This window comes from Tiliqua scincoides, chromosome 4 (genome assembly GCF_035046505.1).
Source record: "Tiliqua scincoides isolate rTilSci1 chromosome 4, rTilSci1.hap2, whole genome shotgun sequence".
NCBI lineage: Eukaryota > Metazoa > Chordata > Lepidosauria > Squamata > Scincidae > Tiliqua > Tiliqua scincoides.
This window is the reverse complement of record NC_089824.1, coordinates 44990045-45008452: the sequence shown is the minus strand read 5'-3', so window position 1 is coordinate 45008452 and position 18408 is coordinate 44990045. Positions and strand designations below refer to the sequence as shown.

The following is an 18408-nucleotide window of genomic DNA, read 5'->3' as shown; positions in this document are numbered from 1 at the left end:
CTTATGATCTATTTACAGATGGTTTAGGACTTGGGTAAAGATCAACACTGTGAACTGTATCCAGAAACAGGGAAAAACCAATAGAGTTCTTACAGAATTGGAATAATGTGCTGCGGTATTAAGCCTAGTCTTTTCCCCCACCTCTCTCCCAAATATTGTCAGTATCAACTGATTTTTGAACTGGACTCCTGAGCAGATTTTTGAACTGGACTCTCTGGAAGCTCCTGAGCAGGCTCATCATCTTAAACTGGTGAGTTAGTACAGTTCGAAAATTAGGAACAACAGGCAAAAAAAAAAAAAAAATAAAGGGAAAAATGGGTAATTTATCATAGTGAGTGTTGACATCCTACATGAATGCTGACAGTCTCAGTTAATTTTGTGACTACCAAAATATAGAAATAGATATACGTATCAAAACCAAGGATCCCATTGAGTGAGGTATATATGGGGTGCCAGGTGGGTGGAAGGCGGCAACAGAGGCAGGAGTGGGGCATATTGTGTCCCAGGAGGGGGGGCAGGACCGGCTTTGGTCCCCAGTCTCATATTTTGTTTGTTTCTTTGAGTGGGAGCACAAAAAAGGTTGAAGACCACTGACGTATAGTGTTTAATTGGCTACTTGAATAAAGAGGGTGCGACAGAAGGTGTTAAGAATGAATCACAGGAATGGAATGGGGATGTTTAGGGCTATTCTGCAGGGGCTTTATTAAAGCAGAGTCTTCCGGAAGGCACGTTATGACAATATTTAGAGCTCTCAGAAGCATTTCTCTTAATGATCTCAATAACAGCTCCACATTACTTCAAGTTTCCCAGAAAGCTCACTTATCAAATGTCACATCCAAATAGTCCATTCTTCCACTATTCTTCTTTGCGATGCATCTCAAAGCGTTCCCAAAGTGCTCTCGGGATGCTTCCTGGTATTTTTTGGTGTTTGTCTCGTAAAGCTTCTACTGCAGCTTTGGCCTGTTAAGAGAAACAAGCAGGGGAAAAGGTATTCATTCATTCATTCCAAAATGTGAATCCTGCCTTTTTGTAGGAGTAATATTCAAGGTGGCACACAATAACCTAAAACGGGTGGGCAAACCTTCACTTTACAGATCCTGGACTTTTAACAATTGTATAGAACAGGGGTGCCAAAGCCCCAGCCCAGGGGCCACTTGTGGCCCTTGGGGACTCCCAATGCGGCCTATAGGGAGCCCCCAGTTTCCAAAGCGCCTCTGGCCCTCCAGAGATTTGCTGGAGCCCAAGCTGACCGATGCAACTGCTCTCAATGTGAGGGCGACTGTTCAATCTCTCGCATGGACTGTGAGATGAGGGCTCCCTCCTGTGCTTGCTATTTCACGTCTGTGATACAGCAGCAGCGACAGAAAGGCTGGCCTTGCTTTGTGCAAGACCTTTTATAGGCCTTGAACTGTTGCAAGGCCTTCATTTGTTCATATAAGTTCCGTCTCTAATATATTCATTTATGTAAATTTATTGAAATTTGAAATGTAAATTCATCCTTTTTTCCCCCAGCCCCCGACACAGTGTCATAGAGATGATGTGGCCCTCCTGCCAAAAGTTTGGACACCCCTGGTATAGAAGAGGAAATTTCTTTCCTACACAATTGTTGAAGATCCAGGATCCCTAAAGTTGAAAGTTTGCCCACCCAACCTAAAAGATACAAAACGAAAAAAATTGGTGGTGCAAATCCAAGCAGCCAGGGTCTGCCCCAGGCCGCCTGGGAACTGGGTTACACAAGTGCCAGATCCTGGCCCTGCCTCCCGCTCCCTGACCACCCACCCCTAGGAATGCCTGCTGCCCACCCTCCCCTGCCCCAAAACGCCTCCCTGCCCGTCTCCTTTCTGCCCTTCCCACACACCCCCAGATCTCTGCACCAGCTGAGCTTGGCCGGCACAGACTTACTGGGCCGCAGGGCTTACATCGATGCGGGGAGGCCAGCATACATCTGTGTGCCAGCCTATCCACCCCAAGAGTGGAGCAAAAGTGCTTTATGGCACTTTTGCAACACTCTTCAGCCGGCGCAAGGGACTTTCAGCAGCCAAAAGGGCGCTTTGGATTGTGCCTACAATATTACAAATGCTGACTAAATGCAGGCAACAAAAGGCCAGGCATCTCTCCAATGGAAGCCAGTTGCATACCCCTGGCACCATGACTGAGAGGCCACCTCTTAACCAGCAGCAGGTTAGAGACAAGGGCCTCAGATTCAAAGTAACGATTTCAGGCAAGATCATCTAGGAAGGGTCCAGGGCTAAAGCAAAACCTCCCACTGCTCGAGACAACGTGCCCATCCCACTTCATTAGCAATGGACCTTTGCTTCTTGGTCAACTATGCCCTGACCAACTGCATGCAGGTGTTGGACATTTTCATTTGTTCTTTTTGCATCCCAGACATTTGTTTCCCAATGTGTATATTTATGTTAGATGTACTTTTTATTTCTAAGACATAAAGGTAGGGCTAGGCCAGAGATAAGACGTTTACAATATATAACATGAGGTTTGCTTGCCAATTATAGTGCCAATTATAGTGAGATGCAAATGATCAGGATACAATCACACCAGACACAAATGTCCAGGATGCAAAAATAACTGCATGCAAAGGGCCGCTGATTCCAGTGTCCTAGGACGCAATTGTCCAGGACACAAATACCCTAGTGCCCATGTTACCTTATCCAGTGGTATAACAGGCCCACCAGTCCTCCTTTCACTGCCTGCTTTCTAAAGGGATGAGGGGATGGAATTGGAAGAGCAAGTGTGGAGGAGTTAAGAATGGTGTCACTACTGTAGCACAGGACTCTCCTCTGCCTCACACTTTCTCTGCCACTTTGTTCCCTCATCCTGTCAGAATTCAGGAAATTGGAAGGAGAGTAGTGATCAATGAGGAGGGCAGGTGCACCCTTCCCAACTGATCAAAGTATTGAGGGGAAACAGGAAGACACCCATTGGCTATGCTCCCCATGCCAGTGTGCCTCCTGACCAGGGCCCTAGCAACCACATGTTGAGCATTAGTGTGAAAAAACCTCTATTAACTATACCTGATGGTGTGCAGTATTTCTCCATATGGTTTGGAAAGATCTGAAATAAGGTTCTAAATCAGGGGTGCCCATGGAAGCTCTTTATTCAGCCCATATGATAACTTAGCCTACGCTATGCTGCCCTTTCAGAAGCACTGCGTCTGCCAAGGCTCTGGGAGGAACACACAGAAGGAGACTTTAGAAGTCAAGGGACAATACAAGCCCAGGCATGACTTCACAGAGAGCCTCTCAGCTGCTGAGCTGCACTCAGCAGAAGCAGCTCTGCTGAAAGGACGGCCTGTGTGATAACTGGGCTCTCTCATTCTGGAAAATATCAAGATTTGCATGTTTTCCTGTCTGTCCTTTGCAGCTAAGGATGACCTGCATGAAAACAAAGTGCGTGTTTCTGCCCATCATCTGCTTAATGATATCACTTCCAGCCTTCAGCAGGCATCATGAATAAATAGCATTCAATCCACTGCATTAAAACAAGTGTGACACCCCTGTTCTCAGTTACGTACATGCCAGGATGTTGTTGTGGTTTGGGAGTTGGGCTTAAACCTGGAAAACCCAGGTTCAAATCACCACTAAGCCGTGAAGCTTCCTGGGTGACCTGGGGTCAGTCACTGTCTCTCAGCCTCACCTACCTCCCAGGGTTGTTGAGAGGACAAAAGGAAGGGAGGAACTACGTACACACCCTGAACTCCTTGTAGGAAAGTCGGTACACAAATGTGGAAAAGAAAGAAAGAAATGTAGAAGAACCTTATGTACATACTGCTGTACACTTGCTGAGATCCTTCACGCTAGTGGCAAGTGTGTGGCTCCCAACAGGCATGACCAATGGACTCATTGGCTGTGGGTTCTCTGGCCAGCACACACGGTCCCACTTCTCCAAAGGCATTCATCACATGCGCAAAAGATAATGAATAAAGTCTTCCTTGACACTGCAGTGCTATCTGTGCCTACTCAGAGAGTTCAATAGGACTTACTCCTGTGTAAGTATAGGATTGCAGCCGAAGAGCCCAATCTTGAGCACAGCGCACCAGCTTACTGCCAGTGTGCCCTGTCGCAAACATGCCCTATGACATGCAAGTCCTTGGCACCAGCCCAGTGCTGGGTGGGGGAAAGCTGAGTGGGGGCATGGGGAGAGGTGGGGAGGAGGCATTCCAAGGTGGTGGGAGGCGGGGAAAAGGCAGGGAGGAGGCAGGGTGGGGAGGGAGCAGGTTGGGAGGGGGGTGGCTGAGTTCTGCCAGATCCAAAGCCCATGTTGGGCTTCACAGCCCAAGGGCTGCTGTAGAATCGAGTAGTCCCATTGTGGGACTGCTTTCCTTACCTGGGATAAGGGAACAAATGTCCCCTTCTCCTGAGGAGCTGCTGGCAGCTGCCCAATGCGCTTAGGATACCGAAGCAGCCATTTTGGTGCTGCTGCTGCAGTCCTGGTGCTCCAGAGAGCTTAGGATTGGGTTGCCAAATCCCAATCCTGAGCTTCCTGGCACGCGGGGCTGCAACGGTGCTAAAGTGGTTACTACTGCATCCTGAGCATACCGGGCAGCTGGTGGTGGCCCCTCAGGGAAAGGGGGCATTTGTCCCTTTCCCCAGAGTAAGGGAAGCTGCCCCGCAATGGGACTACTCAACTCTGTGTCAGATATTTAGCCAGCACAGAGTAAGGATGTCTTGTGTTCGGGCACGAGGCCCAACACGGGTTTCTGGATCTGGCAGAGCTAAGCTCTGCTGGTCCCACCCCCTCCCACCCCTCCCCTGCCACACCTTCTCCCTGCGGCCTGACCACCCCAGAATGCCTCCTCCCTGCCCCCCCAGCCCTGACTGATCTGTCTGCTGCATGGGGGTCTGAGCGACCACCAGGTGGCAAACCGCCAGCCTCCGACCAGTGCTGTCCCAGTGCGGACTCGTGCTGGGCCAGCTGCGGTGCTGGGTCGGTGCTTATGCCTACAGATATGCCTTATGGCTTGTTTTCGACAATGTGTGCCGGCAGTGAGCCAGCCGCACTGCTCTGGATTGGGCCCTAAATCTTTTAGCTCAGGAGTAAAATAAGTAAACACTTACTTTTTCAAATAGTTCCTCAGGGGTTATGTTTGGGTCATATGGAATGGGTTCTCCAATATAGGTCCGAAGTTTTACTGGCAATGGTCCCAATACTGGAAAGACTAGTAACCGGGTTCGTTCATAAAGCCATCTCGTTATCCCTGTATGCGAATATAAGATCAGACTTGGATCACACTGAGAAACTGCAGATCACCTTCATGTTTGAGGGGAGAAGGGGTGTTTTATTTGAATATTTGGGACAAAAAATAGCCAGCTAAATTAACAAGTCCTCATGTGGAAATAAGACAAGGAAGCAGCCGTCAGCACATCTTGCACTGTTGAGAGTTCAGCTTCTACATGTGTACAGGGAATCTTGAATCCACTGATATTTGGGTCATCTTTAAAAAAAACTCTCTTTTTTTAAAAAATTCCGCTCTGTATATTTCTGAATATTAAGGAAGACTCCAAAATTGTACGTCGGGTGACTCTTCTGACATAAAGACTTTCAACTACCTTAGTCACAAGCTATATTGAAGCATATACAGCCTGTGTCTCAAGAAGTTTTTCTTGGAAGTCATTTCCATTGCATTCAGTTGGATGTGTTACTGAGAAAGGGTGCAGCTTAAATAAAATGTTTTAGAATATAAACTATAACTTACATGTGTTTCCCCATACCCTGTATGCCTCCTGAATATTCATTGTGAAATAAGGGATGATTGGCTAAGATATGAGAAAGAAAAGAAATTATTAAACTAAGGCTGCAGTCCTAACCACACTTTCCTGAGTGTAAGCCCCATTGAACAAAATAACACTTACTTCTGAGCAGAGCTGGTTAGGATTGTGCCCTTAACATATGCAGTGAAATTGACAACCTAATCTTATCCAGGATTGGGCTACCAGGAAGAGCATGTTATGACAGAAGAAGTCACCATGAGAGACAGCAGTATGTATTGGAATCGAGGAAGATCAGGTGAGGAGGTAGAATGTGGTGTCTGCAGTGGCCCCTTTAAGAGTTAAGGCCTGGGCTTTCAGCCAAGGGTGTGCTGCACAGCTGCAGTCACTAGAGGCAATGAGGTCCCTAAGGATATAAGGATCACCTGAGAGAGTAAGGGTTTGTGGGTAGCAGAAGGAGGAAAAGCTTGAGGGGTGACTGGAGACATAAGTGAATGGATTTTGGAGAGTGCTGGAACAGATTGCTGGAGACACTGGAGTTTGGTGTGTGGCTGCTGTGCCCAAGACCTGCTGAGGACCAAGGGTCTGCTGTAGTGGTGGGAGGCTGCTGGCAGGAGAGAGGACCTCTGCAGGTTGAACAGGTGAGCTACCCTGGAGGTGGGGTCCAGCAGGACTGCAGGGCAGAACCAGGGGCATTGTTGGGGGAATGAGAGGGGAGCTAATTAGCTTAGAGTGGGCATAAGTTCCCCATCATAAGAACAGACACATCTACGCTTTGCTGGCTAGCAAAAGCAGTGGGGCTCCAAGCCAGGCCTGCCTGTTCCTGGGCTGTGTACTTATTGAGTGAATTATCTGCAGTTCCAGATCTCTTACTCGTGCAGCCATGTATTAATTTATTTTAGATCTGGATTTTCAACCCACCCTGCTGTTCGAGCCTCAGGTAGGTTGCTTCCATTTTAAACTATGGAAGTTTAAATAGAAACAACATACTGTATTGGTAGATAGAATGATATGGTGATATGAGTAGTGACCTAAGAGAAGCTCATGTGATCCCATCACTTTCTACAGAAACGTCATGGGGATAGCTATGGAGTATGGTCAGGAGATGACACTGGATAAGGGATTGTTAGCTGCACTAATCGGAGCATGGCCAGGGCAGCAAGGATAGTGTGGTGTGGCAGACATCTGGGGCACTGTGTGATGATGTCACAAGTTCTTGGGCACTGTGTGATGATGTCAGAAGAGAGAGAGTAGTGGCCCTAACAGGAGGAGCTGGAATTGTAGGAAACCTTTGAGACAAGTGTTGAAAATGGGCATGGTGGAGGTCAAGCAGCTGTTTCAGCTTCAATATGGGAAAAATTATACCATAATTCAAGTCAGTTTTTGCATTGCATTATAGCTCACTTTCCCCCCAGCTTCCTTAAGAATTGGTGTGAGGGCTGAGCTGTGCTTTGTCCTTGAAACAGCTGATTAGCTGCCAGCCTAGCTCAGAGCAGGTCACATACTTTGCATGCAGAAGGTACCAAGTTCAATTTTTGGCCTCTCCAGAGCTGGAAAAGACTTATTTGAGACACTGGAGAGTTCCTGTCAGTCAGTGTAGAAAATACCGGTTTTAATACCTTTACTAGGTACATCATAACATACTAAGAAACTAGCCTTTCCACATCACTAAAATCCCTAAAACTCAATTAATGTGGGCTAATTTTTTTAAACTACTGTACTGTATGCACCCAGACCAAGTAGTCAAGCAATGAAGGTGTGAAATTAAAAAACAATTTTCACATCATGAATAATAATCTGTTCAGTTTTTATACAACTGTTTTATACAACTGTTTTTATACAGTTTTTTTTTGCATCTTTTTAGATTGTGAGCCCTTTTGGGACAGGGAGCCATTTAGTTATTTGATTTTTCTCTGTAAACCGCTTTGTGAACTTTTAGTTGAAAAGCGGTATATAAATACTGTTGTTAATAATAAAAATAAGTGAGGCTTGGATTAGGAATTTGGCAAAACACAGTACCACAAGTCCACTGCCAAACTGGGGCGGGGCGGGGCGGGGAGGAGAGGAGCTGCTTGCATGCTGTGGTGAGGCTAAATGGAGGCAAATGGCTCCCAAGGGAAGGAGGGGCCACTTCCACACTATGGGGGGGCTCCCTGCAAAACTTAGTGCCCTGCTCCCCTCTAGCTATGCCAGTGGTCACAACTGGAAGTGATGTCACACCCAGGTTTTTTTAAAAGTGAAAATTGAGGGGAAACATGCCTTCTTCCCCCAGATGCTTGCCACCTGCTTGCTCTGCAAGCTAGTGGCATAGCTAAGACATCTATCTGCAACCTGGGCTCAAAGAAGATTTTGTAGCCCCCGCCTCCACTACAAAATCAAGTTTAATTAATTAGGCAAATAAATACAAATTGTGCCCCTTATTGGTTAAAGACACTGTGCTGGAGTATCTTTTGCCAATTCTCCCCCTGCTAAATATAAGAGGAGCCCCACTTGAAAAAGTATCTCTTTACTCAGTTAGCAGGGGTAACTGTATTATATATGGAAATGAGAGCAGACTCATATTAACACCTTATTGGTTCAGTGCTGTACCATAATAACGTCTCATTGGCTCTCAGAACAATCAGTCTCACAGATCAGTTTTGAGTTATGAAAATCCACTTTTTGTACCATAGGGCAGTTGTGTCTGCATTTTCTGGTTAATTGACCATAACGTTTGATAGAATACAGATATTCTAATGAGGTTTCATGCGATCAGTGTGAGCTCAGCAGTACTGCTGATCAACATGTTCCAGACAGGCTCTTGCAGTTTTGCAAACTCCACAACAGACAGTGAGCCAAACCATGCAGCCAGATCTCACTGCTACCTATCATTTGAACAACATACTTGCATGCATGCATACACTTGCCAAACATCATGCTTACTCACCACTTTTGCCTTTATGGCTATCTGAGCAAATCCATGTCGTTTTCCCCAGATGAGTTTGTAAGTCTTATCACTGTAGTTTTGTTCTCGAAGTCCACCTGGTGCAATGTTGACCGCATGCCCTTCCTTCAGAAGATCCACACACTCTTCTCTGCTCGGATGAACACCGCCTAGCAGAGTAATATATGTTTGTACACCTGGAAAAACACAACCAAATAAAAATTGGAGATATTAGATAATGACTGTACTTTTAACATCTCAACTTATTTCTGAACTAGACAGGACACATGTCATGAAACCACACCTTCCCAAACTTGTGTGTGTGGTGTAACATTAAGCAGGGATTTGCAGGAGAAAAATCAGCAGGTGGAATGCTGACCCTTAAACCTTCCCCTTCTTGCACCTTTTCCTATCAATTTCCTTCCTTCTCAAATTTTCCCCTTCCAATAAGGGGGAAAAAATGACCTTATCATTCTGAGCCAAGGAATAGGGAGTGGAGAGAAGGTGCTTAAGCTTTTTCTTCCTGCTTCTTTTCCACTCTCCCCCAAACTGCCATTTCACTTGGTGGGACTGATTCTCTTGTCCCCTCCATCCCCAGAGAAGATGAAAAAACAGCATGGGGAGGATATAACCCCTGCTAATTGGGTTAACCCCTGCTAATTGGGTAAGAGGCACTTTTTCAAGTGGGTGCTCCTTTTTTTAGCAGGGGGAGAGTAACTGGCCCACCTTACCCCAGCACTGTCTGTTCTAGTGGCTGTCTGCTGGTATTCATTTGCATCTTTTTAGATTGTGAGCCCTTTTGGGACAGGGTGCCATTTATTTATTTGATTTTTCTCTGTAAACCACTTTGTGAACTTTTAGTTGAAAAGTGGTATATAAATACTGTTAATAATAATATATTGGACCTATAAGAAAAATATCCACAATAGGGATAAGGTACTGGTATTAACCTTTAAGGCCCTTCACAGTTTGGGTCCAGGCTAACTGATAGACTGCCTTACATACATTCCTGCCCACCTTCTTAGGTCTTCTAAGGGGGCTCTTCTCCAGGTGTCACCTCTGTCCTAAGTGAGAGGGGTGGTGGCTTGAATCAAGCCTTCTCTGTAGTGGTGCCACAACTACAGAACTCCCATTCATGAGAATGGCCTTTTGGCAAGGGCTCAAAACATTCCTGTTTTGTCTGGTATTTGGTCGATGCCCTCTGCATCTCTGCAATATTGCTGTGACTTGACTGCTTCCCTGGACTAATTTATTCTCCTCCCTCCATGGCTCAACTATATATGTCTGGTTTTTGTTTTGTTTAATGTTTGAATATTTTAGTATTTAATGTTAAAATTAGGCCCAAATCCTAACAAACTTTCCAGCACTGGCATAGCTGTGCCAGTGGGGCATGTGCTGCATCCTGCAGTTGGGTGGCACTCATGGAGACCTCCTTAAGGTAAGGGACTGTTTGTTCCAGAACCTTGAAGCTGCATTGCCCTTACCTCGGTCTTCAAAAGTTGGTTAGGATTGAACCCTCAGTGTTAATGTTTTGATGCTTTTCTATTTTCTTTTTACTTGTTGTGATACAATGTACATTTATGATGGAACTTTGTAAGTCGCCTTGGGCATTTGCTTTGGCATGGGAAAAGCAGAATATATTCTCTTCAAACAAACAAACAGGCCTCCAGCCAAGAAAAAAAATGTGAGGTCCCTAGCAGTCTGACCCTGAAATGCAGCATGTGTATCAGACGAAAGGAATATCTCTTTGATACCTCTAGTCAGCACCATCCATCCTGGATTAAACATTACAATGTTCCATTTTAAAATACTTCTAATGACCAGAATTAAAATATTTGTGTTTTACCTGGTATAAGAAAAAAAATATGATCCATCACTGAAAGGTACGCTCTTCCTGTCATTCTGTAGACCTCTTGTAAGAAATAAAAGCTATCCATAGGTATGCCTCCATGGAAATAAACAAGGATTGAGGGTCCTTTAGGAAGATTCTCCATGCCGTAAACCTCATAACCTGTCCAAGGAACAACAGGAAAGTTCTGGATGCAGTTTCTGCTCTGTTGACACAGTTGCATTTGTGCCAGCTGATTGACAGACCAATCCTACCCAATTTTCCACCAAATCAATCCAGACAGTGGTTGCATATAACAGGGGCTCTCTAAAGATCTTATCAGATCTATAGGCAACTATTAAGTGATATGCTGGACTAACTTTTAGTTGTGCACATCATCAAAAATATCATCAACCAGCCCGTGTCCATCAGCAGCTCTTTCTGCCTTCCTGCCCTGCAGAAGAGACAGCCTGGAGCATAGACTTGTCATCAGCTCCCAGGGACCAGAAGACACAGTCATAAACACCTCCTCATATTTCTCGTGGATTAGAATTTTGTGAATTTTAATTTTGTAGATTTGGCTCCATGAGCCAGACTTGGCCAAGAAGGGAGTATACATTAATTAAGTCATTCAATAATTCATTCAAATGGAAAAATCAGCTGTGATAATGTCACAAAACAGTTTGATGTGTGTAGAGGTCAACTGTCTGCAGCAGGAAAAAAATTTGGGGTTGTACTTTTTAACATATTATATTACTGACAGCACAATCTCTTGCACTGAAACAGGCAGGCCTGGAGGCCTGTGCTGTATCCAGCGCAAGAAAGGGACACAAAGTGGCTCAGCCAGAGGCAAGGAAAAACTCTTCCCCTTACCCCTGGGTAAGCCACTGCGGTCCCAATGGGTCCCCTTGGACTTGTGCCACTTTCAGAGGTGGCACAAGTCCAAGGACAGCAAAGCGGTTTGCAGCTGCTCTGCACCGCTCGGGAACGGGTTTTCGGATCTGGTAAAACTGCCGATCCCAGCCCCGCCTCTCACTTCCTGCCCATCTGCCCCAGGACCGCCCTCTGCCCACCCTCTCCCACCCCAGAAGGTCTCCCTCCTGCCTCCTCCCCACCCTCCCCAGACGCTTGCGTTGGTCGAGCGGCTGATGCAGGGCTCACCCCTTTCAAGTTGGTATGGAGGCTGGATTCATCCTCTGCAGGCTGGCACATGTCCCTGCGCCGGCCCAGCCTCTTGAGGTGGCGACCCTCCTAGGGACTTGTACTGGCCCAAGGCGCAGTTCGGTTTGTGTCCCGATTCTATTTTTTATGGATATATTTTTATGAAACTGATGGAAGAAGAGAATTTTGGGAGGGCTAGAATAAAAGCCAGTCAGTGCTTTTAAACCGATTCCACTAACCTTTGCCTTTCTGATTTCAAGCCAGAAACAAATTAAGATAAGCAATATGACTTTTACTGCACAATCCTATCTATGCTTATGCAAAAGTATGTCTATTGAGTTCAATGCGCCCTACTCTCAAGTAAATATGTATAGGATTGCAGCCTCATTGCCCACTCCTATCCCCTGCCAGTCCACAGCATGAAGCTGTGCCAACGGAGTACATGCTGCATGCTATGGTGGATGCACAATCAAATGGCCAACAAAAGATAAGTAAAACGGTTTCTTAACTATAGATAGGCTGCCAGATCACCAATGGGTCTCCTTGGACTCACACTTCTTTGCTGGTGTAACTCCAGAGAGGAAGGAAACGGGCGGGCTGGAAAATTGAGGAGAGAAACCCACCATATGCTGAAATCTACCTCCTCCAGCTTGCCTCCTCCTTGAATCTCCCACAAACTGCCCCTCCACCCCCTATCTGCTCTAGTAGGGGCTGGCTCTATTGGTGGTGGGTGTGTGGAGCTCCTGGCCATTTTTACCAGCGGTTCTGTTGCACTCAGCAGTGGCCTTTTCTACAGTGGAAACTGAGTTCTGCTGTCCTAAAAACCCCATAGGATTGAGGACTTCATTTCCTATTCCATTTCCTATTCCTACAAAATCAGAGGACAGCTGGATTTTCATTCTCCTCCTGAAAAGCAGGGGTGTTGTAACACAAGAACTATTTGTGATATGGCCCCTTAGAGATTAAGGAAGAAGATCCAACTTACCATGCAACACCTTTCCTAGCATACTTATCAGAAATGCATGTATTTGCAGTAGTTTCCTCCATTGTTCGCTATCAGGATCTACTGGCAGGATACCAGTTATTTTACAAATTTTTATGCAGATACTACAACAACTGAGCCATACAAATAACAGTACTACTGGACAATAGAGTATTACCACAGTCACTAAGCCCAGCCAATATAGACTAAAGACTGGAGAATTTTCCAAAGTGCATATCAGCCAAGATGTAGATCCTTCTCCTAAAGTAAAGTTTGTGTCTTTTGCTGTCATCTTTGGTGTAAAACAAAAGCCAAGAAATATTCTGTTCACAGCTAAACAATTTCTTCACTTTTATTGCTGGAGGGGGGAATAAAAAAAAGACACAGTGAACAGACTCACAGTGTTAAGATGCAAATTACACCTAGGCAATGGCAGTACTCTTTAAAAAGAAAAACCTACATTTTGCTATAGCTCAGAAGAACATCTGGTTGGAGAGTGGGGCAGGAGGAAGAGGGGGGAAAGGGGTGGATCCCAGCAGCACCAGCATGTGCCTGAATCCTCTCTCTGCACCCTCTACTCTTCCCGCTCCTTTACTCTCATTGGATGTGTACCACCAAAATAGCTGGCACAGATCTGAGGAGACCAATTTGGGACATGGAGGCTTGCCCCAGGATAAGGAAACCTCTTAGCTCAGCACTGAACTCTGTTACTCTATGGCCGCTCAATAGCAGGTGCAGAGTCAAGTAGCCCCATTGTGGGGCTTCTTGCCTTATGCAGGGAAAGGGGGCAAAAGTTCCCTTTCTCCAAGGAGCTGCCAGTGGCTGCCTGGCACACTCAGAATCAGCGGCAGCCATTTGGCACAGCATGCTGGGTGTGCCAGGCAGCCGCTGTCAGCTCCTTGGGGAAAGGGAACTTTTGTCCCCTTTCCCTGCATAAGGAAAGTAGTTCCACAATGGGGCTACTTGACTCTGTGCCTGTTATTGAGAAGGCATAGTATAACCGAGTTCAGTGTCGAGCTCTGGTGGCTGCACTGGCTGCCGGTTCGTATCCAGGCTGAATTCAAGGTGCTGGTTTTGACCTTTAAAGCCCTAAATGACTTGGGACCAGCGTATTTGAAAACCGCCTTCTTCCGTATAGTCCAGTTCATTCTCTGAGGTCATCAGAGGGGGGCCCTGTTGGTTGTGCCGCCATTGAGAGAGGTGAGGGGAATGGTGGTCAGAAACAGGGCCTTCTCGGTGGTGGCACCTGCATTATGGAATTCCCTCCACTTTGAATGGAGACATTTTCCTTGTTATTAACTTTCTGGCGGGGTCTGAAGACTTCTTTATTTAGGAAAGTCTTTGAGGCCTTATAATGGCTGCTTCTACAAATTAAAGTTTTTACAGGGCATTTTATTGCTGACTGCTGTGTATCTTGCTTTTATTTTTAATATTTATCTGTTTTTATTCTGTATTTTAATGTATTGATTGTTAGCTGCCTTGGGTACCCTTCGATGAGAAAGGCAGAGTATAAATACAGGGTGACCCAAAAAAAACAGAACCCATAAAAATTTTATTAAATCCTACAAAGCTCCAGTAAATTTCAAGAAACTTACTGGACTTAAACTTATTGAGTTTGAGGAAGATTATTGTTCCAATATTTCATGCACAAAGTCAAGTTGTATACCCTGAAAGAAAAAAGAAGAAAAATTAAAACAATTTTATTCAAAGATTTGTGGGTTCTGTTTTTTTGGGTCACCCTGCAAAATAAATAAAATCATATCTTCACTATCAGGAGAGTGTAATCAGTCCTTCCCATCTCACCCAGACACAACAGAATCGCAACATCAAACATTAAAGAATGTATAACAAGCATGTTTTAAAAGTACAAACCAACCAACACATTCTCAAGAAAGAAACACACAGAAACCTTGCGCAGCTCCAAGAAGAGGCAAAAATGTCTGCTTCCACCCACCTCCAATATCTTCTTCAGCTCTCCATCTCCTGCTGCAGCTGTTCTGGAGAGTTTGGCTTTACCCTTCTGTTTTTGTCTCCTTCCTTGTTTCTTTCTGAACTTTTAATAGTGTTGAGCTTTCCCAGAGGGTGAAGGGAGGTTCAGGTGTTTTTAATTAATGAGCAGAGTCGACAGACTTCAAATAGCAACATACCTTAATCACCCTGGCCAATGTGGCAATACAGATGAGTACATCAAATCTGCTTAGTGTTGCAGGGTGGAAAGAAGACAACTCAAGAAATCCCAGTACTCAGGAGTGAAAGTTTGCAGGCTTTATTTCATTGCAAGCAATGGGCATCTCAAGGGACTTATGTCCAAAGCATTGAGAGCAATTTCTCAATATTAACTGGACCCTTTATAGCATTCTGGGTTCTTTGTTTGAAAATTTAGACTTCCTGTTGGCTGAAGTTTGACATCATAGATGCAGCTGATGCTTAATAGGCTATAGATAATTTTAGAGACACCTGATAGGCTTGTTTCAGGTTACAGTTCCCATAAAACGTAAAATTAAACATATTGAATTACAAAGTTTTCAAAAAGCAGTAGAGTGTGCTATAACATCATCTATCCAGTGTTGACCCATTGTTGACCCTTTTTCACATCCATCAATTCAATTAAAAATTGTTTTGACAAGGTTTAGACTACCCTCATTAAAAGAGATGGCACAATGCTCAAAGACAGGTGTGAAGACCAACATCTGGCAGATCTTCAGACCCCTTTCTTGGCAGGACTTCATGCCCATCTCGTTAGTGCATCTTGATACAGTCCTCTTATCTTACCTTCTGTGTTAATCCAAACATTGAACACCTGTGAAGCCTCTCTGCAAAACTAAAGCTTCTTTGTCTTTTCTTAAGACTTTTCTAAAATCAAGCAACCCTTTGGTTCCTTAAGACCTACTTCTAATGACTACTATATCTTAATTCTATATAACTATTGTGACCTTTTACTTTGGGTACGTTCTTTGGTTTGGTATCAAGGTTCACTTGGTCTCCATATGTATACTTTTGCTCCTAAAGCATTACAGTAAAAGCTACAGGGATACAGGCATTTAATTAGTCTGTGGAACTCCTTGCCACAGGATGTGGTGCTGGCGTCTAGCCTAGACGCCTTTAAAAGGGGATTGGACGAGTTTCTGGAGGAAAAATCCATTATGGGGTACAAGCCATGATGTGTATGCGCAACCTCCTGATTATAGGAATGGGTTAAGTCAGAATGCCAGATGTAGGGGAGGGCACCAGGATGAGGTCTCTTGTTATCTGGTGTGCTCCCTGGGGCATTTGGTGGGCCGCTGTGAGATACAGGAAGCTGGACTAGATGGGCCTATGGCCTGATCCAGTGGGGCTGTTCTTATGTTCTTATGTTCTTATGTAGTGAGTGAATGTTTTTGCCAAGACATCCCTGTCTCTGCAAAGGTTGTCTGCCCGAAACTGGTATTTGCTTATCTGAATTACATTCCAGACTCTGAGGCCCAAGCATCTTTAGTCAGACTAGCCTTATTGCTTTTACCATTCTGTGTGTTTCCATGCTTTAGTCCAGGGGTGCTCAAACTTTCAACTTTAGGGATGCTGGACCTTTAACAAGTATATAGAAGAGAGAATTGCAGCAGGTGCAACTTGTCATCCCACAGATGACAAGCTGCACCTGCTGAAATTCTCTCTTCTATACACTTGTTAAAGGTCCAGCATCCCTAAAGTTGAAAGTTTGAGCACCCCTGCTTTAGTCAGACTTTTAAAATGATTCTTTCTTTGCTTATACTTATATTGGGCTATCCAGTGACTTTACAGTCTAGGGTCAAGGGTCACCGTGCCTCACTAAGTAGGTTGCCAGCATACAAAATGCTTACCGTGGACAATGTCCAGGGATTTTATCCACAATGGAGCACCAACTTAAAAAAATTTTTTTAACAAAGAACAAGAACATGACATGTGGACACTGGTCACAATGTCAACTGGGTTATCAACTGGGTTATCATGGTATGGAGTTTTGACACTCTATATCTGTTTCATAAATCTAGCCCCTCAGGGCATCACTACTGTCATGTGTCTCTCTGTCCAATCATACTGCTTAATCCCACCCTCCTGTTGCAACATCTACTAATACTGAGTGCTTTTTTCTCTCAGTGGTTGGCAGGAGCTCCAGCTATTGCCTCTGCTAACCAAACACAGACTAAGGTAAGCACTTTAGAGCCATTTCATTTCTCAGGACTGCAGCATTGCCATAAGTCAGTCTCATGCAGTTCAGCTGGAATCAATCTTTCTTAGTGGGTGGACAGGGAATGCTCTGGGGCACCATGCCTCTCACTCCAAACAGGCTGCATGTGCACCCAGACAGCCTCACTCTTCCTCAAAAACACTGAGTATGTATTCTGATCCAAAGACTGCGCTGCTGATGCTGCTGTCGATGTCCTACCATTCTACCTGTGCATTTTGCTCTTTTCCCCAGGCCCCTGACAGTGTCAGAGAGATGATGTGGCCCTCCTGCCAAAATATTTGCCCACCCCTGCTCTAGCCTGTACTCCTCTCTCCTCTCCATCTTTGACTCTTCTAATCTGTTCCCTTTTTCCTTTTCAATTCTTAAGCCAGGCAGAGACACTCCCTGCAGGAAAGAGAGACTAGCATTTTACATGCTGCCTCTCGTGTTGAGAGGTCTTGGGCTGATCTTCAATACATTTGGGTTTGTGGAGAATGCATGTGACACAGAGCATCTAACTGGACACTGGCATACAAAGAATGAGGCAGAAGTGGAAAAGAATGAATCACAGAAATCAAATGGGGACATTTAGGGCTGCAAAGGCTTTAATTAAAGCAAAGTTTTCTGGGACTTCTGGTGATGTCGGACTGACCGGTGCACTTAGTGTGTATCTCCTGTTGGAATTGCTAATATGTACTGAAGAGGACTTCTTGTTTGGTCTCACTATCTCGCTAAGTGCCTTTTAATGACTATTTGATTCATTTCTTAGCATTTTCCTGACTTTCGTGCCAAGGTTGCCCTAGAAAAAGCCTTTGAAAAAAGATAAGCTCACCTCCATTTCTTCAGCTTCTTCTCCCCCCACTACCAGACAGAGGTCTGCCTGAGGTTTGCCTCAAATGCAAAGCAGCATTTTCAGGCACTCTCAAATAGGGCCAAAGCAAAATCTCCCTGTACAGTACTTGAAGCATTGTGCCAAATTCCACTTTCCCTAATCCAAGGCACATCAGGCTCCACCAATCTGCATTTCACTCCCAAAATTGTAAAATGATGTGAGGAGTAGAGGGGAAGGGTGAGTATGGGGGAGATGAGAGTGGTTTCAGTGCTGCATACATATAGAGCTCCTGCACAGGAACCACAAAGGTTGGGCCCCCAACAAGCATGACCAATGGACACACTAGCAGTGGTTTGTTGGTCTACAGACCACTGTAGGTCCCACTTCCCCAAACTCATACACTGAATGCACAAAGGGCAGCAAATGAAGTTCCCTTTACATCTTTTAGTTCAGAAGTAAATAAATAAAATGCTTACTTTTTCAAATAGTTTGGCAGGGGTTGTATGGAACGGATTCGCCAATATGGGTCCACAGTTTTATTGGAAATGTTCACAGACTGGAAAGATCAGTAACCAAGTTCATTCATAAAGCCATCATATTGGCCCTGCATGCAAAGATCAGATCAGACTCAGATAACACGGAGAGGCTGCAGATCTTCTTGGGAAGGTGCATTTCAATAGCTGGGACAACAAAAATCACCAGCTGAAGTAATGAGTCCTCAGGTAAGTCAAGCAAGCAGGCATCTGCACACCCTGCAATGTTGATAGTTCGGC

General features: G+C 45.0%; 1 protein-coding gene across 1 annotated transcript; it reads right to left on the bottom strand.

Moving 5' to 3' along the window:
- Positions 1-855: 855 nt before the first annotated feature.
- On the bottom strand, positions 856-12912 carry LOC136649135 (DGAT1/2-independent enzyme synthesizing storage lipids-like). Its single transcript, XM_066625572.1, has 6 exons — positions 12624-12912; positions 10496-10660; positions 8653-8846; positions 5714-5774; positions 5076-5215; positions 856-960 (listed from the first exon to the last, which is right to left on the bottom strand). Exons 1-6 carry the CDS (start codon positions 12910-12912, stop codon positions 856-858), a joined length of 954 nt encoding a protein of 317 aa, XP_066481669.1.
- Between the last annotated feature and the right edge of the window lie 5496 nt (positions 12913-18408).